Source organism: Miniopterus schreibersii, assembly GCF_964146895.1.
Source record: "Miniopterus schreibersii genome assembly, chromosome: 10".
Taxonomy (NCBI): domain Eukaryota; kingdom Metazoa; phylum Chordata; class Mammalia; order Chiroptera; family Miniopteridae; genus Miniopterus; species Miniopterus schreibersii.
In genome coordinates, this window is record NC_138110.1 from 20,497,470 (window position 1) to 20,514,894 (window position 17,425).

General features: G+C 49.7%; 1 protein-coding gene and 1 long non-coding RNA gene across 4 annotated transcripts in view; one reads left to right on the forward strand and one right to left on the reverse strand.

Moving 5' to 3' along the window:
• The window catches only part of MYO5B (myosin VB), a 286,130-nt gene that overhangs the window by 236,000 nt on the left and 32,705 nt on the right, over positions 1-17,425 (forward strand). For 2 of the 3 annotated variants that reach the window (XM_081149482.1, XM_081149484.1), the window contains exons 23-27: positions 8,466-8,550; positions 9,806-9,954; positions 11,280-11,399; positions 13,205-13,345; positions 17,034-17,099. In XM_081149482.1, the coding sequence (XP_081005608.1) occupies positions 8,466-8,550; positions 9,806-9,954; positions 11,280-11,399; positions 13,205-13,345; positions 17,034-17,099 (561 nt within the window). Of the gene's footprint in view, positions 1-8,465; positions 8,551-9,805; positions 9,955-11,279; positions 11,400-13,204; positions 13,346-17,030; positions 17,100-17,425 lie in introns of all 3 variants that reach the window. The other variant, XM_081149483.1, reaches the window with a different exon arrangement.
• Positions 11,704-17,425, reverse strand: part of LOC308562958 — a 53,404-nt gene continuing 47,682 nt past the window's right edge. The window contains exon 3 of the long non-coding RNA XR_013999706.1: positions 11,704-13,665. This is a non-coding gene — a long non-coding RNA (uncharacterized lncRNA). The remainder of the gene's footprint in view (positions 13,666-17,425) is intronic.

Below are 17,425 nucleotides of genomic sequence, written 5' to 3' on the forward strand. Positions count from 1 at the left end.
TTTATTCGGGGAACTGGGGGTGAGCGGGGAGGGGTCACTGACTATTTTTGCCCCTTTCATCTTCGGTGCCTAGTCAGGGTTTAATGTTTATAAAAGGCACCGCGTCCAGTCTTAACAAATGCTGAATAATCAGACAGCTGGCTTCCTCCCGGGCTTGTCCAGGGCCTGATCTGCGTTGAGCGAGATTGATGAGACAAAAAGAACCCAGTGAGGGAGCTGACTGCTGGTAGATGTTTAATTAATGGATTTGAGATTTCTGTCGGCAAATGTTGTACTGGAACTGGCATCAGGGAAACTTTGGGCTCCCCACCCGTGACCATATCCGTTGGCAGGCCACGTGGCGACACTGCCTTGGGCTGCGGGAGGCCAGGTCTCCCTGGGGGCGGGAGCTCACCTGTGTCCATGGAGCTCCATAAGTTAGTTGACACCCTTTCTACTAAAGGTATGCATTGTGACCCCTCCCCAGAGCAGCGCACACTCCAGCCTTCAGCCTCCCGACTATTTTAGCCTGTGCACTGTGTGTTTTGTTCTTCTATAAAGTTATCAGTGATCGAGGCCTCTGCTGACCGACTCACGCAGCTGCGCTGTGGTGTGTCCCTAAAGAGAGACATGGGTCCCAGGGCTGCCCGTGGCACAGATAATGGTTCTGGCTCATTACCCAGGATGAGCACTGCACATCGCCTGGTGGTGCCAGTGAGGCCTGGCGTGGTGCAGGGGTGCGGGCGGGTGAACAAGAGCAGCCCACAGCCAGGTGCCTGGCTCTTGTGAGGGGGTGAAGAGCTGCCCCCAGGCTGAGCACCCAGACTGGTGAGGCAGATGTTGTGCATTGCGTCATGTTGTTGGTCATGAGTTGGCTCCCTTGGGTAGTTCCGATATAAAGGTTTGGGGTTTTCCCAGCAGACGCGGAGCAATCTGACTGGGGGGAGCGGGCTTCTCACAGCAGAATGGCCTGAGTCCTCTCCCCGAAGGTGCAGAGCAGGAGTCCTTGGTCCCACTGGGACTCTGAGGAGTCACTGTTCCTGAAAAGGCCTGTGGCTGTTAGAAAGAAGACTGCCCCCCATTTCTGTAGAAGGACAGTGTCTGATTGCAGGAATCATGGGAGGCCATGGCCCTTCACTCAACAGGTACTTATTTTGGGGGGTCTGTGTTTGTGGGCTCTGTTCTACGCACTGGGGCAAAAGTAAGCGGTTTTAAAAAATTATGATTCTCATGGAGCTTAAATATTTGGGGTTATGGGAGGGTGTCCCGACAGGAATTAAGTACAAGTTGTCCTTCATGTGCTATAAAGAAAAATAAAGCAGAGTGAAGGGTCTGGACTTGCAGGCCTGTCCTGTAGGGCTCCCTCTGAAGCGTGGGGCGGACGCTCCCTTAAGCAGGGAGTGCGCCTGCCCCGTTTCGCTGCTCTCACCGGGTTTGTGCCTCCGCAGCCAGGTGTCCCCGGTGAGCTCAGACTTCGCTTCTGCACAGCCCTCTGCGCACTTCTGTCAGCTCTTCCCTCTCCCCTGCTTAGGCCCGTTTCCCATGGACTGAATGCCCTCCCATGGTAAAGAGTATTCCTGTGTATTCACCTTACTCTCAGAGAACAGGCAGGTGACCCTCCACAGGACGTTGCAGAATTAGAAGTGTTGTCCCTGGCTAGGGCCACGCTTGTAACTCCCTGCTAGGTGGTAGGTGCGCAGCACAGAGGACCCAGGACACGGGACAGGACAGTGGGCTGATGAGCCTTTTCTGAGTGTCATCGTCCCGTCGTTTGTTTCGTGGGTCTACTAGACCGGTTGCACCTGGCTCGCTCTCCAGTGCAGACACCGAACTTGCATTAGTCAAGGCAAAAGAAAACCAAAGCCCAGAGCTACATTTGTGTCCCCGAAGGTTGCCTGGTAAAGGCAGTTCTTGAGCATGGAGCTGTTTCATTTCACTTACCAGGCAGGGACTTGGGAACACTCCCAGTAATACTTCTTGCAAGAGTTAAAGGACACCCCCCTCCCCCACCCCCCACGCCGCAAAAAAAAAAAAGGGGGCTTCAGAATGAGGGTTAATGAGTCCCAAAACCCAGCAGAGGTGTTATTTATCATGCTGAGGGGAACACACCTGGTTCTTGTTAAGTGTCTTTGTCACCGGCATCCCTGACAGCTCGCAAAGTTTGTCACCTGCCATGTCTGCCAAGAAACTCTCCACGCGCTAGCTGGCTGGGAAGGCTGCGGGTGGCCAGTACCTGGGGAGATGTGATTGGGAAGCATTCTCTGCCTCCCTGAGACGTGGAGCTGAGTGTGGGACGTCCCTCCTCCCTCCTGCTGCCCACTAGAGAGCAGGCGCTGGGCCCACATCCAGAATTGTCCAGGCAAGGAAGAAAAGCAAAGCTCCCAATGCCACTTTGATGTATGGCTCAGAATTACAAAGCCGAGTTCTTGGCGGCCAGCCCCAGTGAATCAAAGCCTTGGTGGAGATGGAGGGGAGAAGTGAGGCTCGAACACAGCGGAAGACTCCAGTGGGAACGTGCTGCTGACCGCGGTTCTCCCAGACGGTCGTCTCGGCTGAGAGTTTGGATCTCAGGCGGTTGCAGTGAAGTTAGGTGATGTCTGGCTGCATTCTTAGGAGTGGAGATTTCAGGTCCAACTCAGTGGTAATGGCATTGGGTCTGGATTGGTCAGAGGACTGGTTCCATTTCTGAGGAGTGTGACTATCTGCAGGATGCTCAGAGGAAGATGGTGAGGAAGGTGAGGAGTCTTGGAAGCCTTCTCAGGTGACGACCTGCTTTGTGAGCAGGGTGGTTAGGGGAGGCAGAGTCCTAGTTCCCTGGTAACATGTTACTTCGCAGCCTGCTATGAAATCACCCCTCTACCCCCGCAGTCAGCTAAGTCAGGGTTATGGCCTTGTTCCTGGCCAGGGTGTCTGGAGTCCTGTCCTCCTGATCTTCAGGTTCACTTCAGGCCCACTCTAGGCTTTATGTGTAAGGTACACACTGTGTGGATGCTTCTGTGAGCTGTTTTTAGTCTGTTGACTTGTGCATCTAGAAAAGTGCAAGCAAGCTATTTTAATGATCTGCCAAACTAATTTGAAGGTGCTCATGAAGTCATTGGGTGGTAAATGGCCTCCAATAATAGCACAGCGCCTTTCCTCCTACCCCCCTCTCCCCACCAAGCCAGGTTTTAGTCTCTAGACACACAACTTCCGTCGCATTCATTATAATAGACAATAAATTGCCAATGAAAGTAACAACTTGGTATAATTAGTTATCTATGTATAGCTTTGGACCCACCTTATCTTGTTGGATATCCTGTGGGGAGGCAGAATGTGCCCCCTTGCCTGACCCTCCATAAAGAGTCTCCGGCCATGAAGGGGCTTATAATCCACTTGGCAGGAGGGCCGTCTTCTGAATATAAAGTCATAAAGCCAGTGATTCCTAACTGAGTAGCGTCAGAATTATGCACACTTAGCTGCGTGCACAGTTAAGCTGGGAGAGAAACCACGTCCGCCTGAACTGAGAAGAGTAGGAGCAGCCATGGCAGAGAAGGGAGGGTTTCCTGGAAGACAGTTTGGAGCGCTGCTTTGGAGATTGAAAACTCCTTGAAATCTGATGCAGATGGAAAGTGTCTGGAGCTTTGCAAGCCTCCGACAGTGGTGCGTATCTGCATTTCCCTCTGTGGAGCCGCGGAGATCGGGCCCCCTGCAGCCCACCGCAGGAGCCGAGGCCCTGTGAGTGGGAGTCTGCCTCCTGAGTTGTAAGGAGGGGAGGGCCAGTGACCTCGCTCCTGGACTCCAGCCCGTTGAAATTCTCTCCTGACCCTTTCTACATGTTGTTGAAGGTGGGGGGAAACTGTTCTCTTGACTCACATTTATAGACACAGAAAGTCTCTATAAAAGTGAGTTAACTTGACAGCCGGGGAAGGAAAGGTGATGGCATTTAAACATAACCAGTTGACATTCAACCTCACGAAGGCTTCTGCCCTTCAGCCAGCATGTCTGGGGCCTCCTTTCTTGCTTTTACTGACAAAGGGGTCTAGCAGAGTTTGAAGGTGTTTCTCTGATGGGAGTGCAGGTGAGTCCCCAGGGATCAGTGTGACCATCTCTCCTCGACTCCATGCAGTAACTGCCTAGGTAGGAATCCCAGTAGGTCCCCATCTGGTCTCAGCCACCGGGCACATGCGAGTCAGTATATGTTGTGTTACTGTACCGATAACATTATCTTTGAGGCTCTTCCTGCACAAGTTGGGGAGAGTCCTCCCTCCCCCATCGAGTAGATTATGAAATGTACCACAAATGACTTAAACCAGAGAGAGGTCATTCATTGTGTCAGCAATCTGTGGGGAAGCTTGTCACTCAGAACAGAAGCTGGGAGGCTGTCTTACTACTCATCTGTTTATCTTTGCCACACCCAGCACAGTGCTTAGTAGATTGTTTTATTCATGGAGTGATTTTTTTTTTTAACAGCTTTACTGATTATAATTCACAAACCATACCATCACCCTTTTAAAGTGTACAATGAAAGGTTTTTTAAAAAATATATTCACAGAGCTTTGTAACCATCACCACTGTCAAATTTTAGAATATTTTTATCACCCTCCCCAAAAGAACTCTGTACCCATTAGCAGTCACTTTCCATTTTCCCCCAATTCCCTGCCCCTGCCCTAGGCAACCACCAATCTACTTTTTGCCTCTATAAATCTGCCTATTCAGGATATTTCATGAAATTGGAATTATATGTCTTTGGTGGCTGGTCTCTTTCACTTGTCAAAATTCATCCATGTTATAGCATGTATCAGAATTTCATTTTTTTATTGCTAAATAGCATTTTATTATGTGGATATATTATATTGTATTTATCAGTTCATTAGCTGATGGACATTTGGGTTGTTTCCACTTTGGGGGTATTTTGAACAACGCTGATATAAACACATACGTGTTTTGTAGGGATATACATTTTCATTTCTCTTGGGTATGGACCTAGGTATGACCTTGCTGGGTCCTGTGGAAACTATGTTTAACCTTAACCTTTTGAGGAGCCACCAGACTACTTTCCACAGCTGCTGCACCAGTTTACATTTGCACCAGCAGTGAATGAGGGTCCTGATTTCCCCACATCCCACCAGCGCCTATTATCTGCCTTTTTTTAGCCTAGCCATCCTAATGTGGGTGAAGTGGTATCTCACTGTGGTTTGATTTGCATTCCCCTGATGTCTAATGGTGTTGAGCACCTTGACATGTGCTTAGTCATTTGAAGAAATGTCTACTCAGCTCCTTCCCCATTTTTTGATTGGGTTATTTGCCTTTCTATCATTGAGTTATAAGTGTTCTTTTTATATTCAGGATACAAGTCCTGTATCAGATACGTGATTTGAAAATATTTACTCCCATTCTGTGGGCTGCCTTTCCATTTTCTTGATAATGTCCCTTGTAGCACAGACGTTTTTCATTTTAACTATTTTTTCTTTGGTTGCTTGTGTTTTGGTGTTGTATCTAAGAAACCACTGCCTAATCCAAGGTACGAAGATTTGCTTCTATGTTTCCTTCCAAGAGTTTTATAGTTTTAATTTTTACTCTACGTCTTTGAAACATTTTAAGTTCATTTTTGTATATGGTGTGAGGTAGGGGTTCGATTTCATTCTTTTGTATGTGGAAATCCAGTTGTCCCAGCCACATTTGTCAAAAGATTATTCTTTCCCTATTGAATTATGTTAGCTTTATTCCTGGATTCCAATTCTTGCCCTTGATCCATGTGTCTGGCCTTACACTAGTATCACTCTGTTATTACTATAGTTTTGTAGTAAGTTTTAAAATTAAGAAGTATAAATTATCTAGTTTGTTCGTTTTCAAGATTATTTTGCCTATCCTGGATCCCTAGATATTCCTATTCCATATGATTATTAGGATCAGCTTTTTAATTTCTGCAGCAAAGGCAGCTGGGATCTTTTTTTTTTTTTTTAATATATCTTTATTGATTTCAGCGAGAGGAAGGGAGAGAAAGAGAGAGAGAGATAGAAACATCAGTGATGAGAGAGTCATTGGTCAGCTGCCCTCTGCACACCCCTGACTGGGGATCGAGTCCGCAACCTGGGCATGTGCCCTGACCAGGAATCGAACCCCGTTCTCCTAGATCATATGTCATTGCTCAACTGCTGTGCCACACCGGCCAGGCCAGCTGGGATCTTGATAAGGATACATTGAATCTATAGATGAATTTGAGGAGTGTTATGTCTTAACAATATTAAGTCTTCTGACCCATTGACTCAGAATGTCTTTCCATTTATTTAGAGCTTCTTTAATTTCTTTCAACAATATTTTGTAGTTTTCAGAGTACACTTCCTACACTTCTTTTGTTAAATTTATTCCTAAATATTTTCCTCTTTTGGATGCTGTTATAAATGGAATTGTTTTCTTCATTTCTTTTTCAGATTGTTCATTGCAATGTCTGTGATACAACTGAGTTTCATATATTGTTTTTGTCCCCTGCAGCTTGAACTCATTTATTAGTTCTAATAGTTTTTAAGTGGGTTTCTTAGGATTTTCTACATACAAGATCATGTCAGCTGCAGGTTTACAGCTGGATACCTTTCCAATCTGGACACTTTCTGTCTCTTTTCCTGGCTAGAGCCCCCAGTACAGTGTTGAACAGTTTGTTGAGAGCAGACATTCTTGGCTTCTTCCTGCTCTTGAGGGGGAGGCTTCAGTCTTTTACCATAAATATGATAGTAACGGGGGGGGTTGTAAATGCCTTTTATCAGGTTGAGGAAGTTCCCCTTTTGTCCTGGTATGTTGGGTGTTTTTATCATGAGCATTTGGTAGTATTTTGTTGAGGATTTTTTCTTTTTTTTATCTACATTCATAAGAGAGCATGGTGTGTAGTTTTCTTGTTTTCAAATAACCTAGATAGCTTTGTCTGGTTTGGGCATCAGGACCTTACTGGCCTCATAGAAGGAATTGGGAAGTGGTCCCTCCTCTTCTGTTTTTGGGAAGAACTTTTAAAGAATAGAAATTGAATTTTCTTTAAAGCTTTTGCTAAGCGGTGGAATGATTTTAAGTGTACGTTTCCGTTTGGTGCCCGGTGACAGCGGTGCAGAACCATCTACATGTATTCATCAGCTGCTCTGGGCCGCGCCTGCTTCCTGGTGCTCCGCACACATCCTCTCGTCCCTGCTGAAGGCGCCCGGGAGGCGGGTGTCAGCTGTACGGAGGCGACGGAGCAGAGCTGGGACCTGCGGCTGGGAGCTCTCTCGTGGTCTTTGCTCAAGGCCACACTCACGCTGTGGCCATAGAGTTCTCTGTGTGGCGAGCTGTGATGGTTCAGGCGGCCTCTAGAAAGCGGGGCTCAAGTCTGGAGGCTTGAATCGAGGGGCCCTGGGCACGTGTTCCTCGTCTTTCCCCTGCACAGTTATTTCCTTACCTGTGTCCTGAAGGTGGGGACGTGACGTTGGTGGGGAAGATCCCTTGATGGCCTCCTGTCGAATGAGTGTCCAGGGGCTCTGCAGAGGAGGTGCAAAGGTGACCCGTGGCACGTGAGCCCCCGTGTTATTAAAAAATAGACCCATTCCCCGCCTCCTTTATAACAACTAGCAATTTCTAATTCTCTCAGAACATGTCTGAACTGTTACATTTTTTAATCTGTGCAAATATTTGCTACAATACTGAATAGCAAAAAAAATATTTTTAAAAAAGCTTGCCTCACAGTGCCCTGGCCAGTGTGGCCCAGCGGTTAGTGTCGCACCAAAGGGTCACGGGTTTCCTTCACAGCCAAGGGCACGTACCTGTTTGATCCCCGGCCCGGGTGGGGGTGCGTGTGGGAGGCAACCGATCGATGTGTCTCTCTCGTATCCATGGGTGTTTTTTTTCTCTCTCTCTCCCCCTCTTTCCCTTCCACTCTCTCTATAAATCGATTGCTGTTTCCTTCTTTATTCCCTTCTTTTTGGCCAGTGCTGCCGTCACATTCGCCCCCTGTTCCTCTGGCAGCATTGCCGGAAGCAGACACTAGACGGGACAGTTGAACGTCAGGGGCAGGTCTCCCCCCCTCTCCCGGCACCCGGTCCGTGCTGGTCCCGTAGGACAGGCCAAGGCAAGCTCACGAGGCCAGGGCAATTCTTCGCTGTGAGCGTCGGGCTTTCCCCGAGACTCAGAGTTGAGAGCTCAGAATTTCCCCAGATAAGCAACCAAATGCGAGAACTCCTGTTATTTATTGTTGTAAGTTCCTGAGCAAGGCAGGGGAGTGTGGCGCGGACTTCGCAAGAGGTTTCTCTGAGCACTGGAGGACCACAGACAGTGGCGAGTCGTCTGTCTTGTTTTAATGGAATCTGTCTTTCAGTGTACGCGCCCCCCCCCCCCCCCCCCCCCGAAACGAAAGCAGCTTTGGCTGATTCAGTTTTCTTATGTAAAAAGAGCATTTAAACATAACCAGCTGAACGTCAAACCCCGCAAAAGGAGCTGTCCCTTCGCCAGCTTCACAGGGGAAACATTTTCTCTGTGATTCTCTCTTTCAGCGAGTCGCAGACCTGGAGCAAGAAAATGCTCTCTTGAAAGATGAGAAAGAACAGCTTAACCACCAAATCCTGTGCCAGTCGAAAGGTAAATACCAACGTGCTTCAGTTTTCATTTCTTCCCCGCAGCGATGTCCCCCAAAGGCTCCCAGCAAGCCCGTGGTTGGTCGGGATGCTGCAGGGGGGAACGGGCCTTCGTGGGAGAGAGATGACAGGGAAGAAGGGTGATCTTTGCGCTCCCGCCTTAACGTTTTCTTTAACGTGGTGAGACAAGGGGGTAACGGACAATATAGTGCAGGGGACTTGGCGTCAGGGAGACCTGCGCTCGGAGAATGAGTCTGCCCTATGCTACTGCGTGGCCTTGAGCAAGCCCTTAGCAGTGGGACTCCTCAGTCTCCTCATCTGCAAAATGGGCGACATGGTACAGAGCCCAGTGGGCTCGTGTGAGGATTGAGACTGCGTGGGAATCGCTCACACTGGTGCCTGACACACACTGAGCACTCGGGAACCGTGTTCCTGCTTGGTTTTAAATTTGTCTTTCGCATCCATGGTTCCCGCCACGGTTTCTTCTCCCCAGTGGCCACCTGTTTCTGTTTGCTGAGGACGGGATCGTGGGTCACATCCAGGTCACCTGGCTCAAGCACCCACCGGCCCCTGGGCCGCTGTCGACCCCCATGTGCTGCTGGACCACAGGAGCAGCGGGCGTCCCCAGCCCCCGGTTCGCACCTGAGTCGGCGTGGCCTTCAGCAGACCACGCCCTCTCCCTGTCCCAGGTTCCTCCCCTGGATGACAAGAGAACTGAACCGCTGGGTTGCACACACTGTTTTTCATTTCCCTTTAAAGTTGTTTCTTTCCACTGATTCAAGTTTTGGTGGGAGAAACGCCGGCCTGTGCTGCCCTTGTGCCTTCCCTCCTTCCTAACCTTCGGTCTTCAGCCTCACATCTCCTTTAATCTCCCCAAACTCCAAGAACCAGGACGATCAGGAATAGGGGAGAAACTCTGGAACAAAGCCTGGGCTCTTGAGGGAATGCTGCCTGCAGTTGCTGTCACAGTTGTCGCAAGAGAGAAGCTGGGGCGTTAAGGAGGGAGCCGTCAGGCAAGCTTCCTGCATCCGTCCCCCGCTCCCCGAGGGCAGGGTCATCTGTCCTTCCTCCCCCACCCCCCAGCAGACTTGAGCCGTGGTAACGAGCTTTCCCTTGCTCGACAGTAGGTCAGAGAGCTGGATGAACTCACCTGTGCCTGGGCCAGGAGCTGCGAGAGCAGCCTTTTGACGGGAGATGAGTCAGTACGCGCAAGGGGAGCCATTCGGAAGGAAACGGGGCTGCGTGTGCTTGCTTTCCAGATGACTTTGCCCAGAGCTCCGTCAAAGAGAACCTCCTGATGAAGAAAGAGCTGGAGGAGGAGCGCTCCCGCTACCAGAACCTCGTGAAGGAGTATTCACGGTTGGAGCAGAGATACGACAACCTCCGGGATGAGATGACCATCATAAAGGCAAGGAGGGCGACCCTGGTGCCCAGCAGCCCACGGCGCGGGCCCCGCCTCCGGCTTCCCTGGACTGGTCTTGCGCAGCTCCAGTCCCGGGCAGCTGACACAAGGCCCAGTACCTCTGTGCGAGGTGTCGCGCGTCCCTGCCTCTCCTTCGGGGAGTCAGTACAGAGGAGAAGCCGGGCAAGCAGTCACGCCCAAGGACGGCTCCAGCTTTGGGGTCTTACGTGGATTTCAGTTAGGAGTGTACGTGGATGAGTTCTCTTTTTTTTTTTTTTTTAAATACATCTTTATTGATTTCAGAGAGAGAAAAGGAGAGGGAGAGATGGAAACATCAATGATGAGAGAGTCATTGATCGGCTGCCTCCTGCACGCCCCCCACTGGGGATCGAGCCTGCAACCCGGGCGTGTGCCCCGACCGGGAATCGAACCCCGACCGCCTGGATCCTAGGTCGATGCTCAACCTCTGAGCCATCCCCAGCCGGGCTGGATGAGTTTTCTTGTTTCCTGTTCCGGGAACATCCCTGTGGCAACAGTGTGACTGCATTAATGCGAGTGCAGGGAGGTCCCTGGGTCTGGTCATGTTTCATGACCTACCATGCTTTTTTATGTAAACATTCCCCCAGAAATGCATATTCAAACAAGATTGAATAGTTAATTGTGTAGACACCAGGAAGCGAAGCTGAAGAGAAACATAAAAATCTAAAACTTTCTTACCAAGATCAGTTTTTACTCTCAAAGCCAAATCAGACGCAAGGGAAAAAGGGTATTTTTAAAGGAGCAGTATGAATGGCAACCCCTCCTTCCATTTTCACAACCCAGTTGGTGGAGTGCAGGTTGAAGTGGGGCCATTAGGGCAGGTTTTCAAGAGGGAGCCCAGTGGCAGGACAGTTGGCACTTTCAGGGCAGGACTGGGAGGTAAGGTGATTTCCTGGACTTTCCAGAGAGATTGGCCTCAGTGTCAGGGGTTTGTATTTCATTAAGAGACGAGGGGCCCAGCCGGTGCGGCTCAGCGGCTGAGCGTGGACCTATGCACCAGGAGGTCCTGGTTCAGTTCCCGGCACGTGCCTGGTTGCTGGCTCGATCCCCAGCCGGGGGCGTGCAGGAGTCAACCGATAGCTGTTGATGTTGGTGTTTCTCTCTCTTCCTCTCCCCTCCTCTCTAGGAAAATCAATAAAAAACATTTTTTAAATAATAATTTTTAAAAAGAGAGAGAGACAAGAGAACCAATCCTTACAAACAAGTCAAAAGTCCAACTCTAGGGCCTACTGTTCTTTGAAAAGTAATAGTTCTTATTACTTTAGTTCATTATGATTTTTCTCCTTAAACAGCAAACCCCAGGCCACAGACGGAACCCGTCAAACCAAAGTAGCTTAGAATCTGACTCCAATTACCCCTCCATCTCCACATCTGAGGTCGGGGACACAGAGGACGCCCTCCAGCAGGTGGAGGTGAGTGAGGCAGGCCCTGGGCTGGCTCCTCCACAGAGAGGGTGCTTATTGTCTGTGGGGAGCCCCACAGAGGTTTACTGTTCTGTTGGTGGTGATCAGCATGCCCAGGGGGCTCATTCTCGACATAAGGGCCACTGGACTAATCTGAAGTTAACGTTCACTGTGCAAAACAATGCATTATTTTTTGCCCTACCCACTGTCCAGAAAACAAGGAAGGAGGTAGGTCCTGGGTTCCTCTTGCAAAGCTGAGAAGCAATTGCAGAGACGTGCAATGGCCGACTTAAGAAGGAACAGCTAAGCCATTAGAATAGATACAATTTATTGTCCCCATTTAGTATCCCAGTGCATACAGTAATATCAATACTTAAGAACATTTTCCTCCATGACTTGGAAGCTGGATAAAACTCAGGACAACAAATATTTGCAGAGCGACTGTATTTTTGTCAGTAATAGCCTCTTAGAATTGCTACATAATGTACCACACAGTGGACTTTATAGTCTGTGTGTGATTTTATCAAAGGTACATAGACACGCAGTCTTTCCTCTGGCATTTGAAAAGAAGAAAATCACAAGCATATAAAATCTTATGAAGCACGTGAAGATAGACTTGGAGGAGAGACGGTCATAAAAACGCACGTGTTTGGAGCATGTCTGTGCTGGGCATGGCTGGGAGGTGCCCGAGAAACAGCAGTGACCAAGCTGGAGAAGGTCCCCACCCTCGCAGAGCCTGTCTGATGGGGAGTTAGACAATAATCAGTTGATGGAAGAAGTTTGTATAATTGCAGGCACTGTTCAGTGCGATCACAAAAAGTAAAGGATGGTAGAGTGAGTGACGGAGTAAAGAGTGGGAGGGTAGGAAAGGGGGCCTTGGGATAAAAGGTCTGCGTTGGACAGTTCATGTGGTTTGCTGTTTGCCGTGAGCACTTAGTAGGCGCTTTATAAACGCTGGCATAAGGCCTTGGTTTTGCCACTACACTCTCAGTCAGCTGGACTCCAAGACGCACCACCCATGCGTGTGTGTGCATGGCATCTACGTGCAGACATGAATTCCCATCCGTGGGCTTGTGTTCTTCAGGGAAGCTGAGACTGGTTCTTGGTATCGGCCAGAGCTGCAGGCACAGTCCTGGCTATGCACACAGCACGCATTGAATGCTGGTCGAACCAAATTATAGTCTCATATGTCCACACACGTACTTTAAAAATCCACGTGGATATGCGCACCCAGATGCACACCCACATGTGACAGAACTCGGGAGGGCAACCCCAGGCATGAACCTACAGGGAAATGTGGGCAGTGGAGCTGCGAGGTCTGTGGGAGCAACGGGCCCGTGACAGGCCGCCTGGTTCCGTCTCAGGTGCCACCGTGGTGGTGGCAGCACACTTACAGTGATCGGTAACCACACCGACTCTTCGCCAGGAAGCGTATTTCCTGAGTTTTACGGTTCCTGTGGGATGAGACTGTTTTCCAGAGGGGAGCTCTTTTAACTTCCAAATAAAATGGCTGTGTCTTCATCCATTTGTTCTTGGAATATATGATCGGTCACCTTACACGGCTCACACAGGAGGAGTCTAAATGGCTGAGGCTCAGATGTTATCTAGACAGGAAATAAGCCTGAAGCACCAGCTTTCATATGAGAGGGGATGGTTGGTTGGCGCTGGCTTTGTACCTGAGACATGGATTGATGTTTGGGAGGAGAGGAAAGACTGGCAGCTGCTACAGTGGGAGGCGAGGAGGTGCTCCGTGTCCCCTAAGGCATTTATTCTATTAAAATCTCCTCTTCCCTGCTCCCTGCCTTTCGTTGAAGGAAATCGGCCTGGAGAAGGCAGCCATGGACATGACAGTCTTCCTGAAGCTGCAGAAGAGAGTGCGGGAGCTTGAGCAGGAGAGGAAGAAGCTGCAGGTGCAGCTGGACAAGAGAGAGCAGCAGGACAGCAAGAAAGCCCAGGTGCGGGGAGGGCTGCAGGCCCGCAGAGCCGCGCACTGTGGTGCTGGCGTCAGGACAATCCGCTCGCTCCTCCCGGGGTGTGCACGTGGCAGGACGTCACTGCGGGGGTGGTTCTGCTGCTGGGTTTCAGAGAGTAACCCTGTCTTGTGTTGATGTCATAACTGAGTCTTCTCTGCAAATGTCCCACCCGGAGCATCCCAGTCGAATGGAAGTAAGCGTTGCGGTGCCCCCAGGGCACAGGGTTTCCGCTGGTGAGGCTAGAAGGGAGCCGGTGGCATCGTCACCCACTTGAGCAGAGGACCAGGATGTGCGATTGAAGTCTAAATCCAAGCAGAAGTCAAATTAGAGCAGAGAAAATCGATTGCCCTTCCCAGCTGGAATCTGGGAGGGGTCGCGTTTAGCCCCACTGGGTTGGGGGCAGACCGAGTTTGCAGTCACTCACCCTTCTTTCCCCGGTCTGCACCCTCACCTCAGTCCAGCTCATCATCAGTGTGTGGAGTACTGAAAACATAGTTTGGTTCCTTAGTGTCCCCGGACATGCCACTCCTTCTCAAGGGCCTGTTGGCACCTGTGCTACTCTGCTGGTGCCAGGCTTGTATTCAAAATGTTCGTTAAACGAGAGGAGGTAAAAATGTAAGAGAAAGCCCCAGCCATCGATGAGTCTGCAGGCCAGTTTGGGAGGACCAGATATAACAGGTGAAAAGTAGAAAATGACATTGGTGGTGCTCAAGTAAACGCAAGGGTGGGTGCAGACAGACGTGCTGCTGGACGAGAGGGCCCACCGCCGTCAGCACTGACGCGAGGAGGGCCGTCTGGTTTTCTTGGGCAGGATAAGGGTCACTTCTAATGCGATACGAGGCCGATTCCAACACGGGTCATATCATTAGCTCACCTCACAGTGGGTTTGCCAAAGGCCTTTGGTCTGTTCTCAGGCCTGAATTGCCAGTTGTGGGGTTCAACCCGCTCCCCGTATCCTCAGCCCTGCCTCCCCCTGCTCCCACCTCTGCAGAGTCTCCTTCTGCAACACCCGCCTTCCTTTCCAATCAGATGTGTTACAGACGCTAGTTAATTGCTGGGGGGTTTTCTTGAGTAGTAAGTGGGGAGGTAAATCTTGCTGATGGATTTAAATCTCTCAGGTGGATTGGATTCAGAATAGCAAGTGGAAAGATTAGGTTTATAAATGACTCATTCAGTCAGAAGAGAAGCTGCCCTGACAGATGAGTGCAAATGAAATATGTGCAGAACTGCACCAACAGCATCAGACAGTGCCTGACCTAAAAGTTTCCGGCCCACCCAGCTGCCCCTGAAGATTCACTCTCTCGGTTCCCTGCCATAGAAATGCCTAATAATTTTGAAATCCTAGCTTTAGATCTTTTGTTTGTCTTGATACTAAATAAGAAAGGATATATCTTTGCTTAAAAGCTAATCACTCAACAAGACTTAGGACTGTAGGCTTGGCCCGTAGCCCTGTAACATGCACTGAGGATCTCTCTTTAAGGAGAATGACCTTGTCTCTGACAGGGCTAGTAAGAAGGGCATGGTGGGGCAGGGGAGGTGATGGACTCCCTCTGCAGCTCCCGGAAACCAAGCTTTCAGAGGTGGTGGTCTTGGATCTGCCCTTGGTCCCAAGAAGAATGCTGAGACATCTGGTTCTTTATTCTGGAGAGATACAGCCCAGGGTCTCAGCTAGAGAGAGAGGCCAGCCTTTGCAGAAGGAGTGGCAGGGAAGTCTATAGGATGTACCATCGGTGTGGGAGTGACTGAGCCTGCCCTCAGGATGGGGCCTCGATGACAGCCAGCCAGGCTGTCCCCATACTTGACTTCTCATCTATCCGGCTCCCTTTCCCCAGGCCTGGCAAAGTCATCTTGGCCACCAGGGTGATTCTAATGGGCCGCCCACTTAGAGACATGACAAACGGCACATACTGATGTTCACAGCGATTCAAATTTGAGCAAATAATCTCTTTTCCAAGAGCCTAATGTGCTCAGCAAATGTCTGTGGTCATAACAAATCCATGCTACACAAACCGCAAGCACAGGCCTCTCCCACGGGAGCAGCAGGTTAGCAACTGGCCCTGAACAGTCACATCCCTACTGCTGATGACGGTGAGAGGCGAAGTGGAGGCTGGTACCTTGGAGAGGTGTTTTCCCAGGTGGCAGGGCTAGAAACAGTGCAGTCAGTGTAGCCGTCCTTGATGTGGGAGGAGCTGCGGGAGGTGCTCAGACCCATGCCCAGTCTCCAAGCCTGACGCACACCTAATCCAGCCACCTCCAACTCAATATTGCTGCACTGTAGATAACCTAATTAAGCACTGTCGGACTTTAGTTCCAGAAACCCATCTTATTCAGAGACTATCACCCATTACTTGAAATCACCCCAAGCAGCAAGCCATTTATGGTGTTTCTGTCCCTTCTCATTGGACAGGTGAATAGCTCCCAAATAATTGTAGGAATCGCTGGCCCTGCTGAGTCCTAATGGACTAGCGTTCCAGTTGTTGCCGTCCACACCCCCTAGGTTCAGAGTTCTAATGCCAGATAGCACTAGCTGAGCAGCAGAGGGGTCACCTGTCACACTGTCAGCTGCAGGGTGACATGAGGAAGCCAGCTTCTCCACAAGGTGCTCAGAGTGATTTAATTGGGAAAACAGAATACACATGTGCACACACATGTACCAAAAAATCCGAGTAGCTCATTAATCTCATTAATAAACATATATTTATTATATATTAATTAACCTCTTAAGTACATGAGTCTTACAGTGCTAGTGTCCTAGGGCTGCAGAAACAAAGTACCAGAAACTGGATAGCTTAAAACAACAGAAACTTATTGTCTCATAGTCTGCAGGCCAGAGGTCAAGAGTTAAGGTGTTAGCAGGGCCATGATCTCTGAAGGCTTTTCGGGAGAACCTGTTCCAGGCTCTGTCTGAGCTTCGGTGTTGCTGCAATCCTTGGTGCTCCTGGCTTGCAGCTGCATAACTTCAGCCTCTGCCTCCATCTGCACGTGGCCACCTCCCTATGTGTTTGTCTTCTCCTTTTTTATTTTATCTTTATTTTCTGTTTTTATAGATGTATTTTTAAATATGTTTTTATTGATTTCAGAGAGAGGAAAAGAGAGAGAGAGAGAGAGAGAGAGAGAGAAACATCAATGATGAGTCATTGATCGGCTGCCTCCTGCCCGCCCCCTACTGGGGATCAAGCCCGAAACCCTGGCATGTGCCCTGACCCAGAATCAGACTGTGACTTCCTGGTTCGTAGGTCGATGCTGAACCATTGAGCCACACTATCTGGGCTGTCTTCTCTTCTTTTAATGACAGTCATAACAGACTAGTAATGACCACATCTCAACTTGATAACGTCCGCAAAGACCTGATTTCTGGATTAGGTTAGAACTTCACCCTATCTTTTGGGGGGGACTTTACCCCTTACACAGTGACACACATTCAACCAGTAGGTGCCTGTGAGGATCATGTGAATATAGTTAAGGAGGGGGTGAGGGTGGGCAGGAGGGAGATGTTTTTGGAGAGCTTCATGGCGTGGCGGCCTGACGTCATGAACTGCATTTTGAAGGTGGGAAAGAAGCACACTTGTGAAAGGGCAAAACAAGCATGTTTTGACCATAGCTGGAAATACTCCTGTGGAATATCTGCTGTGTAGTCGGTGCTCACCTTTCTGCCTCTTTATCCAAGCAGATGGAACCAGCAAAGAATGACATTGATTTGGACCAGGATGCAGATCTAGCCTACAATACACTGAAGGTAAGGCTCTCGAACTCCCACCCTGTGGAGGATGCCGGCAAAGCCCCGGCCTGCTGATGAGGAGAGCTGTGAGCTCACCATCCCCCTTCCCACTTTGAAATGAAGGGAATTTTGTTTTTACTATAAGGAACTATAATATAGGTTAATAGGAAACTGTTTCCTCTATTCACAATACTTCTGACACAAAATGTGGGGCTTCCACACTAAGCAATTCTCCAGTGGTTGAGCATCGACCTAGGATCCAGGAGATCCGATTCGATTCCCGGTCAGGGCGCATGCCCGGGTTGCAGGCTCGATCCCTAGTAGGGGGCGTGCAGGAGGCAGCC